This window comes from Mastacembelus armatus, chromosome 15 (assembly GCF_900324485.2).
Source record: "Mastacembelus armatus chromosome 15, fMasArm1.2, whole genome shotgun sequence".
NCBI classification, from domain to species: Eukaryota; Metazoa; Chordata; class Actinopteri; order Synbranchiformes; family Mastacembelidae; genus Mastacembelus; species Mastacembelus armatus.
This window is the reverse complement of record NC_046647.1, coordinates 22823420-22846883: the sequence shown is the minus strand read 5'-3', so window position 1 is coordinate 22846883 and position 23464 is coordinate 22823420. Positions and strand designations below refer to the sequence as shown.

General features: G+C 41.7%; 2 protein-coding genes across 2 annotated transcripts; one reads left to right on the top strand and one right to left on the bottom strand.

Annotated features, from left to right (window-relative positions):
* Positions 1-4656: 4656 nt before the first annotated feature.
* LOC113132026 (G-protein coupled receptor 4-like) lies at positions 4657-6088 on the top strand. Its single transcript, XM_026309827.1, has 3 exons — positions 4657-4806; positions 5234-5409; positions 5560-6088. Exons 1-3 carry the CDS (start codon positions 4657-4659, stop codon positions 6086-6088), a joined length of 855 nt encoding a protein of 284 aa, XP_026165612.1.
* Positions 6089-16538: 10450 nt separating this feature from the next.
* LOC113131592 (ankyrin repeat domain-containing protein 1-like) lies at positions 16539-22587 on the bottom strand. Its single transcript, XM_026309029.1, has 9 exons — positions 22436-22587; positions 20652-20819; positions 20005-20133; positions 19696-19803; positions 19363-19461; positions 19136-19234; positions 18686-18784; positions 18418-18516; positions 16539-18174 (listed from the first exon to the last, which is right to left on the bottom strand). The coding sequence occupies exons 1-9, from the start codon at positions 22460-22462 to the stop codon at positions 18082-18084; spliced, it is 921 nt and encodes a 306-aa protein (XP_026164814.1). The 5' UTR covers positions 22463-22587; the 3' UTR covers positions 16539-18081.
* Between the last annotated feature and the right edge of the window lie 877 nt (positions 22588-23464).

Sequence of the window (23464 nt, the reverse complement as noted above, 5' to 3'; positions counted from 1 at the left end):
ACGAAGGTTTTAAGTCTAGCCTTAAAGGTACAGAGAGTGTCTGCCTCCTGAACCCAGGCTGAGAGCTGGTTCCACAGGAGAGGAGCTTGACAGCTAAAGGCTCTGCCTCCCATTATACTTTTGGAAACTCTGGAACCACAAGCAGACCTGTACTCTGAGAGCGAAGTGCTCTATTGGGATGATATGGTACTATGAGGTCTTTAAGGTATGAAGGAGCTTGATCAGAATCAAACAGTTTTATTGCCAGGTACAGCAAAGAGCACTTTACAGTACTAGGAATTTGTCTTGGTGTCTGGTGTAACCATATATACAGATATGGAGTATGTATACAATTTTAAAATAAAATAAATACTATATACAGAAAAGTGAGTGAGGAGTGGAGTGACCTGGGGAGAAGACTGCTCAGAAGTACATATTGCCATGGAAAGTCCAATATATCGACCCTGTCACCCCTTTAGACTATTTGGAGTGGTAAGACTGACAATAAGCATCTTGATTGTTATATCAGTAATCACAGTTTTATCTATTTTGTTTCTCTTTGAGAAGGGTTTGCAACAGGCAGAGAATGCTACTAACATTCCTGGTATCTTCTCCTCCCTTGAGAAGGAATTGCGACAGCCAGGTAATGCCATGAACAACACTAAAACAAAACCTAAGACAAAGAGAGCCAATGATGTACCGACTTATCTTCTGGGCCAATAAGACTCAAACTGTGCAGTTTGATTTTTGTAATGTGGTCAATTGTGACAATGTGCAACAAGAACCGCTAACAGGGGCGGATAAGTATATCTGTGCCACTTTCGTGGGAGCTACCTGGTGTCCAACATGGTTTTATGTAGGATGAAATACAGGACTAAAACAGTGGGGATACAAACCATATCGAGCGCAGAGGAAGTGGAACGAGGGAAAGAACCTTTTGCAATGACTTTCAATAGTCAAGGGCACAACCCCTCCCCATTGCACAAAAGGCCACCCATTACCTTTTAACCCTCAAGGACCCTACCACCATTGACTCAGACCTCTATGTGTTAGGGGCCAATATTCCTGGAAATGATTCCCTGGGGCAATTCCAGATCAAGGTTTTCTATCGCACACATCATGAGACAACTGGTACCAACCAGCCTACTAAGGCACCAAGTACAGACAAACCTGACGAGATGCCATCCCAGTCCCCCATTTTAACAGTATTAAACCTCACCACCCTCAAAGAACCTTACACTGATAAAAATGAATGGTTGAATTGGATCGCCTACACATCCCAGCAACTGCGAGTTTCTGATTGTATTGTATCTGCGGCAGCCAGACCACAACTAGGGACTATGCCCTTTAGACTTAATCCACACAATGATGCAACAGACCTGAACTGTACACCGCAGCTGTTTACTTCCACCTGCCCTTGGGCCAGTAAACAATGTCAGTCTTTGCATTATTTGATGCCACCTGCTCCTGTTGTTACTCCACCGTTCTTTACACCTTATAGAGCTAATTGTACCTGTTTTTTGCAGATCCAAACGTTTGTCATTTGAGTCGTGTTTTTCCTCTGACAAAATATTGGTGGGATCAATATGATCCCATTATAATGATAATGGGATGATATTAGCTGTAATGAGGTGAGACGGGAGAAAACACAACGCTCCTTACGTTCATACAGATTACATAAAAAGTGATGATTTGTTTTTGATTTGAATTATTTCATTTAAAAGAAAACATTTCAAGCTTACTAGGCATATATTTCTTATTTTTATGAGACAAGTATTCACAGAGATTCTGCTTGTTTTATTTATGGGTCTGTGAAGAGAGATGACAGAGACAGAGAAGACAGAGAGTACACCCTGTCTGCTTTCTTTATTTAACAAAAGCACAGCGTTTTGTTATTCTGAGTGTGTACAAATAAAATTAGACCCTTTACAGATTCGAATGAAATATCTCTTATCTGTACGATCAGAACTGAAGGAGTAATTTAAGATTGTTTCAGCGTTATCAGGAGATGATGTCACAAAACGCACCGGCACATTCGTCGACCCCTGAGGGTTAAACTTAAGGACGAACATACAGTATCTCACAGAAGTAAGTACACCCCTCATTTTTTTGTAAAAAGTTTATTATATCTTTTCATGTGACAACACTGAAGAAATGACATTTTACTACAATGTAAAGTAGTGCGTGTACAGCTTGTATAACAGTGTAAATTTGCTGTCTCCTCAAAATAACTCAACACACAGCCATTAATTTCTAAAGCGCTGGCAACATAAGTGAGTACACCCCTAAGTGAAAATGTCCAAATTGGGCCCAATTAGCCATTTTCCCTCCCCGGTGTCATGTGACTCGTTAGTGTTACAAGGTCTCAGGTGTGAATGGGGAGCAGGTGTGTTAAATTTGGTGTTATTGCTCTCAGTCTCTCATACTGGTCACTGGAAGTTCAACATGGCACCTCATGGCAGAGAACTCTCAGAGGATCTGAAAAAAAGAATTGTTGCTCTACATAAAGATGGCCTAGGCTATAAGAGGATTGCCAAGACCCAGAAACTGAGCTGCAGCACGACCATACAGTGGTTTAACAGGACAGGTTCCACTCAGAACAGGCCTCGCCATGGTCGACCAAAGAAGTTGAGTGCACGTGCTCAGCGTCATATCCAGAGGTTGTCTTTGGGAAAGAGACGTATGAGTGCTGCCAGCATTGCTGCAGAGGTTCAAGGGGTGGGGGGTCAGTCTGTCAGTGCTCAGACCATACGCCGCACACTGCATCAAATTGGTCTGCATGGCTGTCATCCCAGAAGGAAGCCTCTTCTAAAGATGATGCACAAGAAAGCCCACAAACAGTTTGCTGAAGACAAACAGACTAAGGGCATGGATTACCGGAACCATGTCCTGTGGTCTGATGAGACCAAGATAAACTTATTTGGTTCAGATGGTGTCAAGCGTGTCTGGCGGCAACCAGGTGAGGAGTACAAAGAAAAGTGTGTCTTGCCTACAGTCAAACATGGTGCTGGGAGTGTCATGGTCTGGGGCTGCATGAGTGCTGCCGGCACTGGGGAGCTACAGTTCACTGAGGGAACCATGAATGCCAACATGTACTGTGACATACTGAAGCACAGCATGATCCCCTCCCTTCGGAGACTGGGCCACAGGGCAGTATTCCAGCATGATAACGACCCCAAACACACCTCCAAGATGACCACTGCCTTGCTAAAGAAGCTGAGGGTGAAGATGATGGATTGGCCAAACATGTCTCCAGACCTAAACCCTATTGAGCATCTGTCGGGCATCCTCAAACGGAAGGTGGAGGAGCGCAAGGTCTCTAACATCCACCAGCTCTGTGATGTCATCATGGAGGAGTGGAAGAGGATTCCAGTGTCAACCTGTGATGCTCTGGTGAACTCCATGCCCAAGAGGGTTATGGCAGTGCTGGAAAATAATGGTGGTCACACAAAATATTGACACTTTGGGCCCAATTTGGACATTTTCACTTAGGGGTGTACTCACTTTTGTTGCCAGTGGTTTAGACATTAATGGCTGTGTGTTGAGTTATTTTGAGGGGACAGCAAATTTACACTGTTATACAAGCTGTACTCTCACTACTTTACATTGTAGTAAAATGTCATTTCTTCAGTGTTGTCATATGAAAAGATATAATAAACTATTTACAAAAATGTGAGGGGTGTACTTCTGTGAGATACTGTACATGTAATGACAACAACGAGGATCTATGGGGTAAAAATGCCCTACTGAAACTACCAGTAGGTACAGTAGGTTGCAGTAGATTGCAGTAGGTGAGTAGGGACCTACTGACCTGACCTGAAAACGTCTATTCAATAGTAAGACAACAGTCAAACCAGGTGGTTTGACTGTTGTCTGATGTTCCATGCATATGTTGGTACCTGCCCACTTTTTCCCTCTTCATCAGATGAGATGTAGATAATCAGGAACCTGTGTGTCATCACACACAATATATTATGGTCTGTGTGGCTGCAGAGAACACAACACCACACTTTGTCGTCCTCAACGTTTCAAAGGTAAATTTTATATGACATTACTTTTTTATTCTAGTGTAGCTGCATTGGTTCTATTGCTCTTATGAATATAGCAACTGTTAATACATTTAACAATTTGTATCATTTTTAATGTTGATCTAAATATTTTTGTCCAATTTCTAACAAGAATACCAGAAATAACTGTGTAGACTGTCACAAATCTGGGGACCAGTATAGCTGCTATTGACCTCAGCTGTCAAATCAGGTTCTTTGGATTTTCTCTTTCCTGTTAAAGAAAATGTTGTTGTGTATAAAATAATGAGGATCTGGTTGTGTAACAAAGAAACAACTTTCTATAGAAGCATATAAAACAGTCACATCAAAAAATGCAAACAAACATGCAAATGAAGATGGAAAGTGATGAGCAATGACAGCAGCTATGGACAGTAGATGCAGATTAAATCAAATAAAGACGGGGCTTTAAAGGACGATGTTCTTTGGAAATATCAGAAATGATCCGATTTTTACAACTGATACAAAATGTTTTCAATGATATTAAACCAATTTCCTGTCACATTTCCAGTTATTTGTTGTATATTAGAAAGAGAAGCACCTTCATTGATATGACCACAATATATTTCTTGTTATAGGTTACCTCCTATCCCACCACAGATCTCACTGAAGAATGGGGGATTTCAACAACACCACAGTTTATCACAACAACAGCTACAGTGACATGGATTTATATCATATTATTCTGTTTTATATTGAATGTACCGTCATCGGCCTCGGTCTTCCTCTGACCCTGCTGGCCATCTCTGCTCTGATTTCTCTGGTACCAACATCACAGCTGACACTTGTGTGTTTCTGTCTGTGTGTGAAGGACATTTAGGATCTTTGCAGAGGTGAAGCAGGTATCAGGGCTAGGAGAACTGGATGTTTCTAATGAGACTGACTATAATTCTGGGCTAAACCTCCATGTAAATACACAATTAAAAGAGATTTTTATTAAAATACACAGATTATTCATATGCTCAGTTCCCTGTACCTGCCCACCTCATGTGTTTCCTTATATCTGTACCCAAACCTGACAGGATTTATTCATCTTAAATGCAACAATAATAAAATGTCATAGTGTGTTAGACTCACCATACGTTTGCCTGATTATCTAAATCTCTGGTGATGCAAAGGGCTTGTGTTTTACAAATGATTGTAAAACCTGAACAGCTGCCATTTTTATTTTTATCCATGTTCTCCTGCAGGTACGTGATGACCACGTTGCTCCCATCTTTGTTATCAACCTTCTCATCTCTGACCTCCTTCAGATCTGCTGCATGATCCTAGAAGTAGCAAGACTGGATGTGTCGATATACTCGATTTTTTACTGGACTGCTCTGATGGCCAGTGTTGGCTTCATGATGTGTGTCGCCCTGGAAAGGTGAATATCTGTCTTTTCCAGATGTCTTTGTACCTTCATGTGTCTGACAGCTTCTGTTTCATCAGCACATTTTTCTGAAATATGCTGAGAGTCAGAAATGTCCTGTATGATGAAGTCCAGACTGATGGATGTGTTTATCTTGTGTTCCAGGTGTTTGATCGTCTACCGGCCCCTGTGGTATCGCATCAACAGGAGTGTTAAAGTCTCTGTGTTGATTTGTGTCATAGTCTGGATGTTTCCTGTGGTCCTGTTCATATTACTTAATATGTTCTATATGCCGATAATCTACGCCATCTTTTTCCTCCTTCCCTTCCCTGTGTTCGTCTTCTCCCTGGTTGGAACCCTCAAATCTCTGTCTGCTTCCATCTCAGTCTCCTCTGAGGAGAAACGACGAATAGTGGGAGCTGTGGTTTTGGTGTTCCTCATATACGTGATGCTGTTCCTGCCCATTACCATTTACTTATTGCCAATCACAAGGCCTCTTTTTCTCTCGCGTTTCTCTTTCACCTTTATCAGGCTGAGTCCTCTTGCAGACTTGGTCCTGTATGTTTTCATGGGCAAAGGGGCCACAGACAAGCTGAGAGCTTTGCTGTGTTGTTGCAGGAAGGAAACCCAACGACCAAAGCAGCAGGTCCTGACTGTGAGTGGTGACAGAACAGGGACAGTCAGCTCCATGTGAGCAGAGAAGCAGGAGAGACAGAAAAGTGTAAGAAGAAATGCAGCTAAACAAACATTTCAGAAGAGAAGAAAGGTGCTGCCTTCAGGGACAGAGTCACTAATAGATAAACACATGTGACAGTAGAGAACAGGAGGTTTTCATCATCTCAGTAGAACATCAGCTGCTGAACTTGATTTCTCTTTCATTTCTTTGCTCTCTTTAATTTTTGAATGTACAGATGCTGCCTTACTGAAGCGACTCTGTCGGACTCACCATCTTCGTTGGTTCCTGATGTTTAATTCATGTTTTGAACCTGGTGGTTTTGTCAGTTATGAAGTGAATAAACCCAGTTTTCCCTCCATCCTGTGTCTTTGTGCTGTCTGCGTCTGGGTCCACAGCTGATTATCACACACAGGTTGTGACAGTGCAGTTTTTGTGTAACACCTGTGAGGTTGTCCAACAGCACTGAACAGCCGTCATCATGCAGAGACACTGGGCCGTGGCTTTTTATAGCCCTTGTACAATAATGTTCTCACACGTATCTGAACCATCATCACTGTGATATCTGTCATCATCATCATCATCATCACACATAAGAAAGACGATTGTTAGGTTTGGAGGTTGTGTGTGTGCCTGTGAGGACTTGCAGCGACAACGACTGGAGAGATGGTGCTTGTACTGTGGAAAGACTGGTCACCACAAAGTAAAATGCACTCTCTAGGGAAAAGACAGGCTTCACTAATTAAGGATGGGGTATTAGTAAGTCATACTGCTGTGGACCCCTCAATTCTGAACCATGTTGAGATGGAAGGTACTGTATCCCTGGCCCGTACTAGCTTGAATATAAAAGTTCTCATTGACTCTGGGGCAGATGACTCATAAACTGGTCAACAGATTCTATCAATAACTGGAGTGTTTTCTGTCATGCACATTGCTTAAGATCAGCTAAGCCCTCAATAGTCACTAAACCGATCTCCTCTCCTCAGGAAATAGATTTGTCTGTGTCCTGATTTGAATGAGCTGACAGTTTGAGCAGACCTCAGGTGTTCAGGAAGTTTGTTCCACAAGTGAGGAGCATAGTGACTGAATGCTGCTTCACTTTGTTTGGTTCTGGTTCTGGGAACACACAGTAGACCTGTCCCAGATGACCGGAGGGGTCTGGAAACCTCATAGGGAACTAATATATCTTGGATATATTTTGGTCCACCACCATTTAGTGCTTTATAAACTAGCAATAAGATTTTAAAATCTATCCTTTGACTAACGGGAAGCCAGTGTAGTGATCTGAGAACTGGTGTGATATGGTCCAGTTTCTTGGTGTTTGTAAGGACTCTGGCAGCAGCATTCTGGATTAGCTGCAGCTGCCTGATTGACTTTTTGCTAAGACCTGTGAACAAGCCATTACAATAATCTAACCTACTGAAAATAAATGCGTGAACAAGTTTTTCTGCATCTTGTTTAGACAGAAAACCTTTTATTCTAGCAATGTTTTTCAGGTGGTAATAGGAAGATTTAGTGATGGATTTTATGTGGTTGTTAAAATTCAGGTCTGAGTCAATGATTACACCAAGGTTTCTGGCTTGATTTGTAGCTTTCAATGACATGGAGTCAAGGTGAGAAATGACCTTTGACCTTTCATTTTTGGGGCCAAAAACAATCACTTCTGTCTTGTCTGTATTGAGCTGGAGAAAATTCTGGCACATCCATTCTTTGACTTGATTAATACACTCACATAATGAAATTAGAGGACTATAATCATGAGATGATACTGATATATAAAGTTGGGTGTCATCTGCATAAGTATGGTAGTGAATGTTGTAGTATTCCATAATCTGAGCAAGGGGCAGCATGTAGATATTGAATAAGAGAGGACCAAGAATAGACCCCTGAGGACTCCATTAATCAAACTAAACACATTTCATTTTTGTTCACTCAGACTCATAGTTACCAAGTGAGACAAAATAGTCTCTATCTTGTAAGTAAGATTTTAGCCAATTTAACACTGAGCCAGTAACTCCCAGCCACGCTTCTAGTCTATCAAGCAGCACATCATGATCAACTGTGTCAAACGCAGCACTGAGATCCAGTAGTACTAAAACAGAGGTTTTGGATTCATCATTATTTAAATGTAAATCATTTAAAATTTTAATAAGTGCAGTCTCAGTGCTGTGGTGTGCGCGAAATCCAGACTGAAGCGCATTAAAAAGATTGTTTTGCACCATAATATATATATATTTGTTGAGAAACTACTTTTTCAATTATTTTTCCCTAAAATGGAAGATTTGATATTGGCCTGTAGTTACTTACTGCGGAAGTATCTAGATTAGGCTTTTTAAGAAGAGGTTTTATAACAGCAGGCCTGGGGAAACTGCCCTGACTGAAGAGAACTATTGACAATCTGCAATGCATCTGGAGCTAAGCTGTTAAAAACATTTTTAAAAAAATTTGATGGTAAAATATCAAGGCAGCATGATGTAGATTTTAATTGTAGAAGCGTTTCCGCCAGAGCTCTGTGATCAAGGAGATCAAAACGTTCTAGATTCACTGGAGAACAAGGAGGCACAGGTGATATTGTCATGTTCCTAGGACTGCAGCTAGAGATAGTTTGTCTTATCTTTAATATTTTGTCTGTGAAAAAGGCTCATTGCATTGCATGACTTTTTGGACAGCAGTTCAGAAGGAACAGAGGATGCTGGGTTTGTGAGTCTGTCTACTACAGAAAACAATGTGCAGGCATTATTGCTGTTTCTATTGATAACCTCTGAGAAAAATGATTGCCTTGCATTTTTTAGTTTTTGGTTATAGTTGTGAAGACTCTCTTTGTACAAGTCGAAATGTACCTGGAGTTTGGTTTTTCGCCACTTGCGTTCTGCCTGCCTGCATACTCTTTTCTGAATTTTAACCACTGTGGCAAGGACATATAATCTATAATCAATCTTTTAAAACTGGAATGAGAAGTAAAGGAGAAATACATTTCAGATTCATTACCTTCTTCTCTAGTAGGTGCCAGTGTCTTGTTTGTTGATAAGAACTTTGTGCTCCTGCATTAATAATAATAATAATAATCCATTTTATTTGAAGGGCCTTTCAAAAAAACTCAAGGTTATTTTACACAACAAAGACAATAAGAAACAATGATAAAACATAATAAAAGAACAGTAAACATGGAGCAGTGCAGTTACTGGGAATGTGATATTTTGAACAGGTGAGTTTTGCGTCTGGATTTGAATAATGGAAAAGAGTCGATGTTGCGGATGTCCGAAGGTAGTGAGTTCCAGAGTTTGGGAGCAGAGCGACTGAAAGCTCTGCTCCCCATGGTGCTGAGGCGAGCAGAGGGCACAGTGAAGTGGATGGAGGAAGACGATCTAAGAGAGCGGGAGGAGATGGTGATATGGAGGAGATCAGACAGATAAGGGGCAGGGGAGAGGTTATGGATGGCCTTAAATGTACGGAGGAGGATTTTGAATTCAACTCTTAATTTGACCGATAGCCAGTGCAGATCTTGTAGGATGGGGGATGATATGGTGAAAAGAGGGGGTTTTGGTGATGATACGAACGGCTGAGTTCTGGACTAGTTGAAGCTTATGGGGGGATTTGTGAGGGAGACCATAGATGAGAGAATTAAAATAATCTATACGAGAGGTGACGAGGCTGTGCACAAGGATAGAGGTGGAATGGACGGTCAGGGAGGGGCGGAGACGATTAATGTTTCTAAGGTGGAAGTATGCAGACCAAGTTATATTATTGATATGTGAATGAAATGATAATGAGCTGTCAAGGATGACACCCAGATTCTTAACGAGAGGGGAGGGGGGAACTGAGGAGCTGTCGATATTGAGGGAAAAGCTGTCAACTTTAGAAGGTGTAGATTTAGTACCAACAAGAAGAATTTCTGTCTTCCCCACTGTTTAATCTTAGGAAGTTTGAAGTGAACCAGGATTTTATTTCAGATAGGCAGTTGGTGAGAGAGGAGGGTGGAAGTGTGGAACTGGTTCTGCTGGATAGGTAGAGCTGGGTGTCATCCGCGAAGCAATGGAAATGGATGTTGAATTTGCAGAGAATATTACCAAGTGGGAGCAGGTAGATGATGAAGAGAAGGGACCCCAGGACTGAGCCCTGGGGAACACCTGTGGTAATGGGGGAGGGCTGGGATCTGAAAGTTTTGAGTTGGATGAACTGAATGTGACCTGAAGGATATGAGTGAAACCAGTCGAGGGGGGTGTGAGTGATAATCTGTTGAGGAGGATGGAGTGAGAAATAGTGTCGAAGGCTGCACTCAGATCAAGGAGAATGAGGAAAGTGACTAAACCAGAATCATCTGCCATGACGAGGTCGTTTGTGATTTTGATGAGAGCTGTTTCTGTACTGTGACGGGGCCAGACATCAGACTAGAATTGTTCATAGATGTTGTTTTGAGTTAAGTGAGAGTGGAGTTGAGTGTCGACCATTTTTTCTAGTATTTTGGAAATGAAAGGTAGATTGGAGATGGGGCGGAGGTTATTGTAATTGTTGGGATCCAAACCAGGTTTTTTCAGAGTTGGGGTGACAGCTGCAGATTTGAAATGTGAGGGAACAATTCCAGTGGTGAGAGAGGAATGGATGATGGCAGATATGAGTGGGAGCAGAGAGGAGATGCAGGATTTGGCCAAGGCATTGGGGGGGGGGAAGTCGAGGTGGCTTGGATTGATGAATGAGGTCTGCAATCACTGAGGCATCAGGTAGTTGAAAACTGGAAAATGGCTGGCAGTACACAAGTAGTCCAGAGTGGGGGAGAGGCAGGGAAACAAGTCTTAGGTGCCGGTAGATATTGTGAATTTTCTCAATGGAAAACTGCATTAGGGAATTACAAGTGTCAGTGGAGTACAGGTGAAGGGGTCAGGATTCAGCTTGGAGTTGCCTTCGTTGGAGAAGATTAAACCAGAGTAGTAAGTGGATTTAGTTTGATTAATGGAGTCCTCATAGTGAAGTATGTGAGATTTGTACATTTCCTTAAGAATAGTGAAACCAGATTTACGATATTCACTTGTGACAGGAGAGTCCAGGCTATTGCAGACCAGATATGGAAGCTGCTGGTCCACATTGTGAGCTATGGCGGCTGAGGTGGTGTCATAAAACCAGGTAGTGTCACAGGGAGGTAGGCTAATGGTGTCTGTTATGGATTGGCGTAAACTCGAATATACACCGAGGCACAAGGTGGCAGCTAAAACGACGATACTCCGATGAAAGATGAAAGATTAAAATACCAATTGAGCGTAACTGCACAGTCCGTATAGTCGTGGTCATGATTAAAAAATGTTAAAAGTTACTGATGAGTAACATGGTTTTGGATGAGTGTAGTGAGATTTCACAATACAGGTGAATTGACTATAGGAAGCTTAGATATATCACCGTGAACACTCAATACCTGCTTCCACTCATCCATCATCCATCATCTGTACCCCCTTAGTCCTAACCAGGGTCCCAGGGATCAGCTGGAGCCTATCTCGGCTCTCTCTGGGTGAAAGGCAGGGGTCCACCCTGGACAGGTCCCCAGTCCATCACAGGGCCACATAGAGACAAACAACCTCACACACTCACACTCACTCCTATGGGCAATTTAGAGTCACCAATCAACCTGACATACATGTTTTTGGACTGTGGGAGGAAACCAGAGTACCTGGAGAAAACCCACACAAGCACAGGGAGAACATGCAGACTCCACACAGAAAGGCCCCTGATGGGTTCCAAACCAGGAACCTTCTTGATGTGAGGCAACAGTGCTAACCACTAAATGCTTCCACTTGTTCACTCTATTTTGATTTTCTCCGTTCCAACTATCTACACAAAGTTAGCTCGACACAGCACTTACCACCTTGTCCACATCAAGGAGGGTGATGAATGGAACATGACATTCAACAAACACTTTGGTGTTTACTTCAGGAACATGTACATCATGTCCGTATTGTCCAGAGACTGTTAAAGACTAGACTGTTTGTGAAACATGAAAAATGTTAGTTTCATCTTTGTTCAGTTGGGTTTTTGGGTTATATGCCCGAGAAAAGGCAACTGAAACCAGATCCCATCAAGGTTCAGGCAGTGGTCAGATGGTCACTCCCACATCAAGGAAGCCACTTCAGCTTTTTCTTGGTTTTGACAACTTTTACCATTGTGAATAAATCTTTGTTTTTAGCAACTCCTCACCGTCTCCGCATTTGGGTCCAGAACACCAAGTCTCTTTGTCGTGTGCGTCATTATCAATAATGGTCTTTCCTGCTGAGTGTGCGTGTCGTTCTGATGTTCCATGCATATGTTGGTACCTGCCCACTTTTTCCCTCTTCATCAGATGAGATGTAGATAATCAGGAACCTGTGTGTCATCACACACAATATATTATGGTCTGTGTGGCTGCAGAGAACACAACACCACACTTTGTCGTCCTCAACGTTTCAAAGGTAAATTTTATACTTTTTTATTCTAGTGTAGCTGCATTGGTTCTATTGCTCTGATAGTACAACTGATACAAATATTTAGAAATCAGTAAGTTTACATTTGCCATGTATTTCTAAGATAACAGAATTAAATGTGTAGTCTGTGGCACAAAGCTGGGGACCTGTGTACTATTCACCTGAGCTGGACAATCATTAAGTTTGATTTCATTTGTTTTCTACTTTGTGTTAAATATAATTTTGATCCCTGGGAAATAAAAGTTCTGTTTCTAACTGTGTACGGAGAAAAGTATAAATAATAAAAACATGGTAAAAATAAAATATATGAGAAGTAAAACTTAGAAAAAGCTAAAAGTGAAATTGTATGTTCCTATTTAGAGATATAATATGTGATGTTTATAAAAAGAGAAATTCAAACAATGATGCAAATGAAGATGCAAATTCATTCAAAGTGAGTGAACAATAGAACAATAGAATTACAGTCATACTGTGGTTAAACTGGACACATTTTTCTTTTTTTAATTACATTTAGTTTTGATGTAGGAAACATGAATATATGAAAAAAACTGTCAAATATAAGTTTTAATGGATTTTTCCCCCATTACTGTAACTGCTTATTTCATGATGATCATGTTTTAGTGTGAGGTTGATGTAGTATTAATAATTTGAAAATTATTATTTTAAATTTCATATTTAAAGCTGCATTGGTTCTAATATCAATCTATCTAAAGTAAATACATTTAAAAATTCATATGATTTTAACTTTTTTCTGTAAATATTTTTGTCCAATTTCTAACAAGAATACCAGAAATAACTGTGTAGACTGTCACAAATCTGGGGACCAGTATAGCTGCTATTGACCTCAGCTGTCAAATCAGGTTCTTTGGATTTTCTCTTTCCTGTTAAAGAAAATGTTGTTGTGTATCAAATAATGAGGATCTGGTTGTGTAACAAAGAAACAACTTTCTATAGAAGCATATAAAACAGTCACATCAAAAAATGCAAACAAACATGCAAATGAAGATGGAAAGTGATGAGCAATGACAGCAGCTATGGACAGTAGATGCAGATTAAATCAAATAAAGACGGGGCTTTAAAGGACGATGTTCTTTGGAAATATCAGAAATGATCCGATTTTTACAACTGATACAAAATGTTTTCAATGATATTAAACCAATTTCCTGTCACATTTGCAGTTATTTGTTGTATATTAGAAAGAGAAGCACCTTCATTGATATGACCACAATATATTTCTTGTTATAGGTTACCTCCTATCCCACCACAGATCTCACTGAAGAATGGGGGATTTCAACAACACCACAGTTTATCACAACAACAGCTACAGTGAAACTGATGCGAGAAATATGATTCTCTTTTACGTGCATTGTACCGTCATCGGCCTCGGTCTTCCTCTGACCCTGCTGGCCATCTCTGCTCTGATTTCTCTGGTACCAACATCACAGCTGACACTTGTGTGTTTCTGTCTGTGTGTGAAGGACATTTAGGATCTTTGCAGAGGTGAAGCAGGTATCAGGGCTGGGAGAACTGGATGTTTCTAATGAGACTGACTATAATTCTGGGCTAAACCTCCATGTAAATACACAATTAAAAGAGATTTTTATTAAAATACACAGATTATTCATATGCTCAGTTCCCTGTACCTGCCCACCTCATGTGTTTCCTTATATCTGTACCCAAACCTGACAGGATTTATTCATCTTAAATGCAACAATAATAAAATGTCATAGTGTGTTAGACTCACCATACGTTTGCCTGATTATCTAAATCTCTGGTGATGCAAAGGGCTTGTGTTTTACAAATGATTGTAAAACCTGAACAGCTGCCATTTTTATTTTTATCCATGTTCTCCTGCAGGTACGTGATGACCACGTTGCTCCCATCTTTGTTATCAACCTTCTCATCTCTGACCTCCTTCAGATCTGCTGCATGATTCAGTATGTTACAAACACTGAATATGTAACAGTGTTTCATATTCTTTACGGGTCTACTCTGATGTCCAGCATTGGCTTCATGATGTGTGTCGCCCTGGAAAGGTGAATATCTGTCTTTTCCAGATGTCTTTGTACCTTCATGTGTCTGACAGCTTCTGTTTCATCAGCACATTTGTCTGAAATATGCTGAGAGTCAGAAATGTCCTGTATGATGATGTCCAGACTGATGGATGTGTTTATCTTGTGTTTCAGGTGTTTGATCATCACCCGGCCCCTGTGGTATCGCATCAACAGGAGTGTTAAAGTCTCTGTGTTGATTTGTGTCATAGTCTGGTTGTTTCCTTTGGTTCCATTAGCATTAGACATTTTCTTCCAAACGACGATCATTGTTTCCATCTTTTTCCTCCTTCCCCTCCCTGTGTTCGTCTTCTCCCTGGTTGGAACCCTCAAATCTCTGTCTGCTTCCATCTCAGTCTCCTCTGAGGAGAAACGACGAATAGTGGGAGCTGTGGTTTTGGTGTTCCTCATATACGTGATTCTGTTCCTGCCCATTGTCATTTACTCCATGACAAACACAGATTATCCTTTTCTCTTTCTTGTCTCTTTCACCTTTATCAGGCTGAGTCCTATTGCAGACTTGGTCCTGTATGTTTTCATGGGCAAAGGGGCCACAGACAAGCTGAGAGCTTTGCTGTGTTGTTGCAGGAAGGAAACCCAACGACCAAAGCAGCAGGTCCTGACTGTGAGTGGTGACAGAACAGGGACAGTCAGCTCCATGTGAGCAGAGAAGCAGGAGAGACAGAAAAGTGTAAGAATATTTGAACCCACTATGTTATTCAACAGCTCAGTTCCTCTTTCTTTGTGTTCCATATTTGATTTGAAATATTCACTCATGTAATCAATAGTTTTGATAGAAAATGCATCTCATGTCCTTTGGGTTTTCTAGTTTTGTCGACACATTGTAGCTGCTTTTTCTTTATTAATATTCACTCTGTCATATTCATTATTGGATTGTTTGTATGTGGAAGTCAGATAAAGTGGAACATGGTTTAAGGAATACAAAAACTCAGCATCCTTTTACCAATGTATTCACTGTCCCTCCTCTGAACATGTCCAAACCATCTCAATCTGGCTTCCCTGGCTTCTTCTCCTTTCAGCTGCTCCCTTCAGGGGTCACCACAGCCAATCATCTGCCTCCATTTAACCCTATCCCCTGTATCCTCCTCACCCACACCAACTATCCTCATGTCCTCCTTCACTACATCCAAGAACCTCCTCTTCGGTCTTCCTCTAGGCCTCCTTCCTGGAAGCTCTAACCTCAGCATCCTTTTACCAATGTATTCACTGTCCCTCCTCTGAACATGTCCAAACCATCTCAATCTGGCTTCCCTGGCTTTTTCTCCAAACCATCTAACATGAGCTGTCCCTCTGATGTCCTCATTCCTGATCCTATCCATCCTCGTCACTGCCAGAGAGAACCTCAACATCTTCAGCTCTGCTACCTCCAGCCCTGCCTCCTGTCTTTGTCTCAGTGCCACTGTCTCTAAACCAGACAACATTGCTGGTCTCACCACTGTCTTGTCCACCTTTCCTTTCATTCTTGCTGACACTCTTTTGTCACACATCACACCTGACACTTTCCTCCACCCGTTCCAACCTGCTTGCACACGTCAAAACTGGCTGAACATACGGTTGGAAAAATGAAAAGTAGTTAAATAGCCTGTGGCTGTAATTATGTCACCACACATTAACACTTGAAATATGACTAAAACCACAGTGAAACCACATTTGTACCATTCTAAGTTGCTCATGGGCATGGTCAGAACTATGGTCTCAGGGGGTTACAATAACCAGACACTTTCAGGGCTGACTAATTCTGAAACGCTCAGACAGACTTGATAACACTCACTACAAAAACAACACTCAGGCTACAAACAGCCCATAATTCAACATGGTGTGTAGATGACTCATGCACTGATTTGATTTGTTTAGAATTATTTTCTATTCATCCTAATTTCAGGAGTCTTGGCTCACTCAGATCAGCTTGCAGATCGCAGTGAGAACATCTGGACATTAGACATGAGCATAAACAGCTTAATTTCAAAATCAGTTTTATTCAAACAATCCATAAATACAAGCAACATGTACATACATTTGTAAAGAATAAAAACAAGTCTGATTACATTCACGTAGACTGTTTAATCCACAAAAACATCAATCAGCTAAATCAAACATCCTCTGAACCAACTTTTCAACTGCTTCCCTCTCACACTTCTGTGCTTTGTGTGTGTGTGTGTGTGTGTGTGTGTGTGTGTGTGCAGGTCCAGCTGAAGCTCTTTGTGTGTCACTGAGGTGAACCTTGTTTGGACCTCAGACAGAAAAACTGAGCTTCACTGAAAGAAACTGAAAAAAATCAAAAGCAACATCTGAACTTTGTTTAAAAGTTGTGTACACTGAACTTCCAATCACACGCCTGATGAGCTGAGATCTGAGGAAAATTCGAGGACCTCAGGGTTGTAGACGGTTTTCAATAATAAACTGAAGCCAGTTTTCCAAATTATAATCCAGGTTTAGAATTGAAAACATGATGAGGACACTTGCTGAGCTGTAAGAGTCAAAGCAGTTCAGATGACAAAGGTTCGATTTCGTAAAGGACAATTAAATGCATGATGCTGCAGGAGACGAGGTTAAAAGTTGTTGTCTGATTAAACTAAACAACAGTATAAGTGTGAATCTGTAAGTGGAGAGATTCTTCTCAACCGGATCCAAAAACTTGCTTCATCCTGCCTCATTTTGAAACCAAAGGAACTTTGGTTAAACCTGCTGACTATATAAATATATATAAACACACATCATCTACCAGCAAGACGAGTAACTGTATACTAATAATCAATTACAGTAGAACTCTAAGAAATCACTTATTAAGTATATGTTATTGAAGTATATCAATCAAACCCAATAAATCAATTGCTGACCGTTGCCATTAATCAATAAATAAGTCATCTTCTCGATGCAGTGCCGCTGACTTCAACTCAGCTTAAAGTAAGAATTAAGGAAAAGAAAAAGAAAACGTCTTCACGTCGTCGGCCGAGACATTGTCCAGCAATATGTGGCGATCAGTGAATCTATCGGTGCTAATAATCTTCACATTATTGATCAATTCCCTGCTGCTTTTGGGAGGTTTTTCTCCCAGGCGACAGCACACAGGCTGTTTGTATGACTGACACATCGTATGAGAAAATGTGACCCTGCCACGGCTTCAAGAATCAGCCTGGAAAGTTGAAGTTGTCCACGCAAAACCCTGAACCAGGGGAAGGTAAGTTAATGATAACTAGTCTCATAGTTAAGGTAACCGGGCCCAGACGCTCCAGCTGGGCCACCTAGACTAATCAGTAACGGTTGTTCCTGAGGGGGTCAAAGATGTGAGACAGACACACGGACGTGATCGGGGGTGTTGAGAAGAGCCTGAACACTCAGCAAAGCCTCTGTGTGAGAGGTGTGTGTGCATCATCACGCTCAGTGTGGAAACGACAGGATGGACCAGAAAAACACATTTTCCCTTTTCGACCACTTTTCTTCCTGATACGACAGCAGGACTTCACGTTCAGATCCTGCTTTTACTGGGCCCTGTTTGCGTCTACAGGATGGACTTCTGCTCGCTGAAGTTACACAGGAGGCTCTTGGCTCCGTTCTGCCACGAATACAGTGTCTCCAGTGGAGTTTTACCGTCCTGCAGACGAGAAGCAAACACACACTGAAGTGAATCAGAGCCGGAAAACTGGACCCCTTTTCCTTTGGACTCACTCTGTAACACTTTATGCTTCAGATTCATTTTCACATTAATACCTCTTATGTAAAATATGATCCATTATTAAAATAAGCATTTTAAAAGAACGTATGTCTTCCAGCACTGTGCACTGTGACGGTGAAGCTGTGCAGTCATGTATGAGCGGTGCGGCTTGTCTGCACGTACGTTGTTCTTGGTGTTGAGACTGGCCCCGTACATCATCAGCAGCTTGATCATCTTGAATCTGTTTATTCTCACAGCGTCGTGCATGGGAGCGTCTCCGTCCTTTAGTGTGGGAGGAAAACAGATTCTCAGGCATCATGATTTTATAAAGACTTCTCTAACTGTTGGCGCCTGATGCAGTATCACCGATGGACCAAGAGAGAACTAAATATGTCTTTGCAGTTTTTGGACTTATGTATGAAACAGCTTGCATGTCGGGCTAAGTCCTTACTCTGTCTTTGGCGTTGACGTCTGCTCCACAGTGAATGAGATGCTCAGCACACTCGCAGTGTCCCGTCCTCACAGCAACATGGAGCGGAGTGCTTTGCAGCTGGGGGGGGGGGGACAAAAATCCAAACATTTCACTGAAAAGCCGGTCTGCATGTTCTCTGGATGTGAGGTATGTTCACAAATCATCAGAGACATTCGCATGGAAATGAAAAATCTACATGCTGTGACAATATGTGCCCTCAGGGAGTTTTGCACTGGCTCCTTTTTTTAAAAACACCACCAGGTGGTGCCAAAGTAGGAGGTTTTCAACACCTGCACTTTATCTGTGGGTTCCCACATGTTACCCGTGGGAGTAAGAGCTGTTCAACAGCTTCAGATATTTGTCTCTGACTTCAGAGGTGACCTGAAGTGACCCCTCTCCCACACAGATCCCCTCAGTGGGTGGACCAACCTTGTCCCTGGAAGCGATCTTGCCTCCCTGATCCAGGAGGAGCTGCAGGGCTGGCAGGCTGCCTCCTCTGCAGGCCCAGTGGACCGCAGTGGCCTCCAGCTGAAACACACACACACACAGACGCATGAGCTGGTGGGATCATTTATTTTGTGGGTCCACGTTCATGTATGATGGAGCCAGGACAGGACAGAAAGGAAGAAAGTGCAGGGTTTTTAAAAATCTCTCACCTTGTCTTTCTGCTGGATGGCAGCTCCAGCCTCCAGGAGTCTTTTCATGACCTCCACGTTTCCTTTGAACGATGCTTTGTGCAGAGCTGTTCTCTGGAACTGGATGTGATTGAAAGAGATTCGTTTTTAGTTCTCTGCCGATGAAGTAAAACCACAGAGCCATTACAGGAGACGCTTCAGTGCATCTAATGACTGTACCATCTTACATTATTATTAGTTTTCTAAATAAAGTGATGATAATTTGTCAGATGTTAATATTTCTACTCGCTCATTAGCCCACTTTAATGAGAGGTTGCCATGTTTCCACCCACAGAGGCAGACAGTGACACTCACGTGGTCGGACACGTCGGGGTTTCCTCCGTCAGTCAGGTACTTCTCCACCACAGGCAGTTTGTTCTCCATGGCTGCTTCCAGAAACATGTGCTCATCCACAGAGTCTGGCTGGAAAGTATATGCAAAAAACTGAGAAAAGCTCTAACAGCATCATAAACCAGGTGTTTTTATGAAAACAAACACACTCTGAGACTGAACAAGTGATTTTCCCTCTTTAGTTTATAGGAGGGTCAGGTCTATATTTATATATATATATATTTATATATAGTGTCAGTGATTCAAAGAGAGAAAAGCAGAATGCCATGTTACCACGGGCTCAGGCTCCGGCTGTTGTTTCTTATGGACTGGAGCCTTCCTCTCCCTCCTCCTCTTCCTCAGCTGCAGGATGTTGAACAAGTCGTCCACTGTCTCCAGCTTCAGCCTGCCGCTTTTATCCATCTGACCAGGCAGAGACGAGACAGAGGATTTCAACACATGCAAAAAGCACATTAGAGCTGGACCTGGACCCTGACAGCCACGTCAGTACATCAGTGAACCTATTAAAGGAGCTTTGCAGTGTTTGCTGTGTTGTGTTTAGCGTGTGAGGAAAATCTTGACAAAATAATAACACAAATATTAAATGATGATGATGATGAAGAAGTTTGACCCTGTGTTTAATGGGTTTCAATGTGTTTTTCAGTGTTTGCAGCAGACCTGTATGTTAGATTCCCAAACACCTCCAGGTGGCAGCACAGAGCAAGAGAAAAACCCATGTGAGCTCCAACTTACTCCAAGTATTTTTACTGCCATTATTGTTATTACTACAGCGTCTGTCACAGTTACACCTGCAAGGGCACTTGGTCAAATTTATATGATTTAAATCACAAAATTTACATTCATGTTAGTAGTAAAGTAATTACTTCAGTAAGTGCCTCAGTAAGTTGTACTTCATTGTACTTCTGCTGTTGTATTCTTACATTGAGAGCCGCCACGCTGACTTCCTCGTGTTCGCCACCGCTGTCGCTCTCCTCCGACAGCTCCCCGTGGCACTGATGGTCGTCCTGCTTCTCCTGACTGACAGCCGCCTCATACATGCCCCTGTGGAAGCCATCGGCCTCTTTGCACTCTGACCTCTTCCCGGTCACCTGAAGAGGAGAGGAGGAGTTGGAATGAGAAAACACACCTGATGTCTGATGTGTCTGGTCTGGTGGGACTGTACAGGACGAGTGTTTTATAAAAAGGTCATGAAAGTCAAAAATTCAGTCACCTCCAAATTTATTCAAACATTTTAAGGTACGTTACTTAAAAAGTTCAGTAAACAAACGAGACAGTTTCAATTATCAAGTTTACTGAGTACTCAGATCTTAACTACCTTATATACTCTAATTTGAAGTACTTTATGTACTGCTGGGTAGCTGACGTTAACTACCTTATATACTTCTAATTTGAAGTACTTTATGTACCGCTGGGTAGCTGACGTTAACTACCTTATATACTTCTAAGTTGAAGTACTTTATGTACCGCTGGGTAACTGACGTTAACTACCTTATATACTTCTGATTTGAAGTACTTTATATACCGCTGGGTAGCTGACGTTAACTACCTTATATACTTCTAATTTGAAGTAGAAGGTTGGCTCTGACATGTAGTGAAGTCCAAGGATGAAGTAGCACATCTTGGAAATACTCAGGTAAAGTACTAACACCTGAGTACTGTACAGAGCAGTACAGGAAACCCAGTTATATCCAGCTGAAGCGTTATTGCACAGTGATGTCTGTGTCTGAGCTCAGCAGGAACTCTGTTGTTCTGGATTCAGCTGCTCCAGAGCCAAGTCCTGCCGCTGACAGAGGAATGTAAATACACCACAGCTTCAACACATTAACACACACTCCAGCAACTGACTGTTTATACATCACTGAATCGCTCCCATAATTGTTTAAACACATTATAGTGCTGTGATTCATGCTACCTAACTTTCAGAGCCAGGGAAAAGGACCCGTCACTTACAATTACAACAAAAACCCCAAAACATTAAGGTGAAATGTGCAGAAACACCAGCGAAGGGTAAAACAACTTAATGTAATCTTCTGTAATCAGTTTGGTATTTAATTACCTTAAGGTTAAATTACCTTTCTCTTAACCTAAGTTGTAATTAAACAGCCTGTCCCCTTAGAGTAACAGTAAAGGATAATTAAGCAAATAAATGAGGTGATTTAAGGAGTTTAGATAATGTTGTGTCTGAGGTCATTTTGGATGCTTTTAAGATTATTTTAGATAAGAATTAAAATAAAGTGTTTTGAAGTGATCGCATATGAAAACTGCACTTCAGTGTGGACAGATTCAGTCTTGTTTTTCACACAACAACATGTATTTTTACTCCATAATATCAACAACATGTATTTTTACTCCAAAGTGACCAAACCAGGCCCAGTGGGAACTAATACTTGTTTCACATGTCACAACTATATAAGCATCTGTTGAGAAACATGTCCAAACCTTTTTAACTGTGTGAAGAAATCCTTCATTCAGCATTTGAGAAGTTGAACAAGAGAATAAAAGAATAATCTGGACTGAGTGGATTTTTCTATTTGATTCTATTTTCTTCATTTAAATGAAGAAAGTTTCCATCCATGCTTTATCAGGTCAGTGTTATTATTTATGTTATTGCACAAAGAAATAAAAATCCTTCAGCTGTTCTTTGGCTGTTCTTTCCACCTCTCAGTTCTTCTAATAATTAATCATTCTAAAAAGCAGATCTTACCAGTTCCTCTACACTGTGCAGTCCCATCGTCCGTCCTGATACGAAGCAGTTCAGCAGCACCGTGTGTGGCTGGAGGGAGAGTTAAGTCCTGTGGTTTCCTGCTCTGATGGTCCCAGCCCCTTATATAGGCCTGTCACACATCTGGAGAAAAAAATAGAAGTCCTGTCAGTGTCTGCTCACATTACTGTCCTCATGTGCCCGTTTGGCACAATCAGCGCCACCAACATCACCCCCCTCCCCATCCACATGCCCCTGCCCAGTTTGGGCTGCTTCTGTGTGTCACCACTCAAAGATAAGGCGAGGTAAGAGGTGTCACTCTGCTTCACACTCTCATGGTGTTTCTTTAAATCGTGTTAGGTCACATTTCAGGTTGGAAGGCAGTGAATAAGTTTCTATATTTAGTGTAGTTGGAAACGGCACAATGTTTAACGGTGGCATTAGTAATGACATTAGCAAATAACACCAGTCCCTGTGCTCTGACTGAATCTAACCATGACATTATCACTGTAAATGCAGCTGTTTGAGCAGAAAGAGACACATTTCATTCAAGAAAACAGAAATCCACCTTGTTGACTGACAAGAACGACAAAAACCAGCTGCACACTGAGCCAAAGCACTTAACACAACCAGCAGAGGAGATGCTGCATAAATATCACCCCTAATGGGACACGTTAGCAAACACTTACACAGAAATGAGGTGCTTGTGAAACAGCTCCTGTTCTTCATGAAGAACAAACTCAGCCCTCCCTCTGCAGCTCATGGAAATGGAAAAGTGTAATGGACTGTATGTTTCCACAGGGCGAAGTAAAGGAACGACTACTGAAACAGCTGCAGGAGGAGAGCAAACATCAGCATCAACATCCTTGTTTATTAAAGCAGGTTTTCTTTGCTATTTATTTTACTATGGAGTGACTCATCGTCTCACTCACAGAGCATCTGTGGCAGCGTTTCGTCACCTGGGGCGTGTGGCCACAGATATTCAGTGATGCGACTGTGAGGAGGCAGATTCATGGTAGATGAGGAATAAAT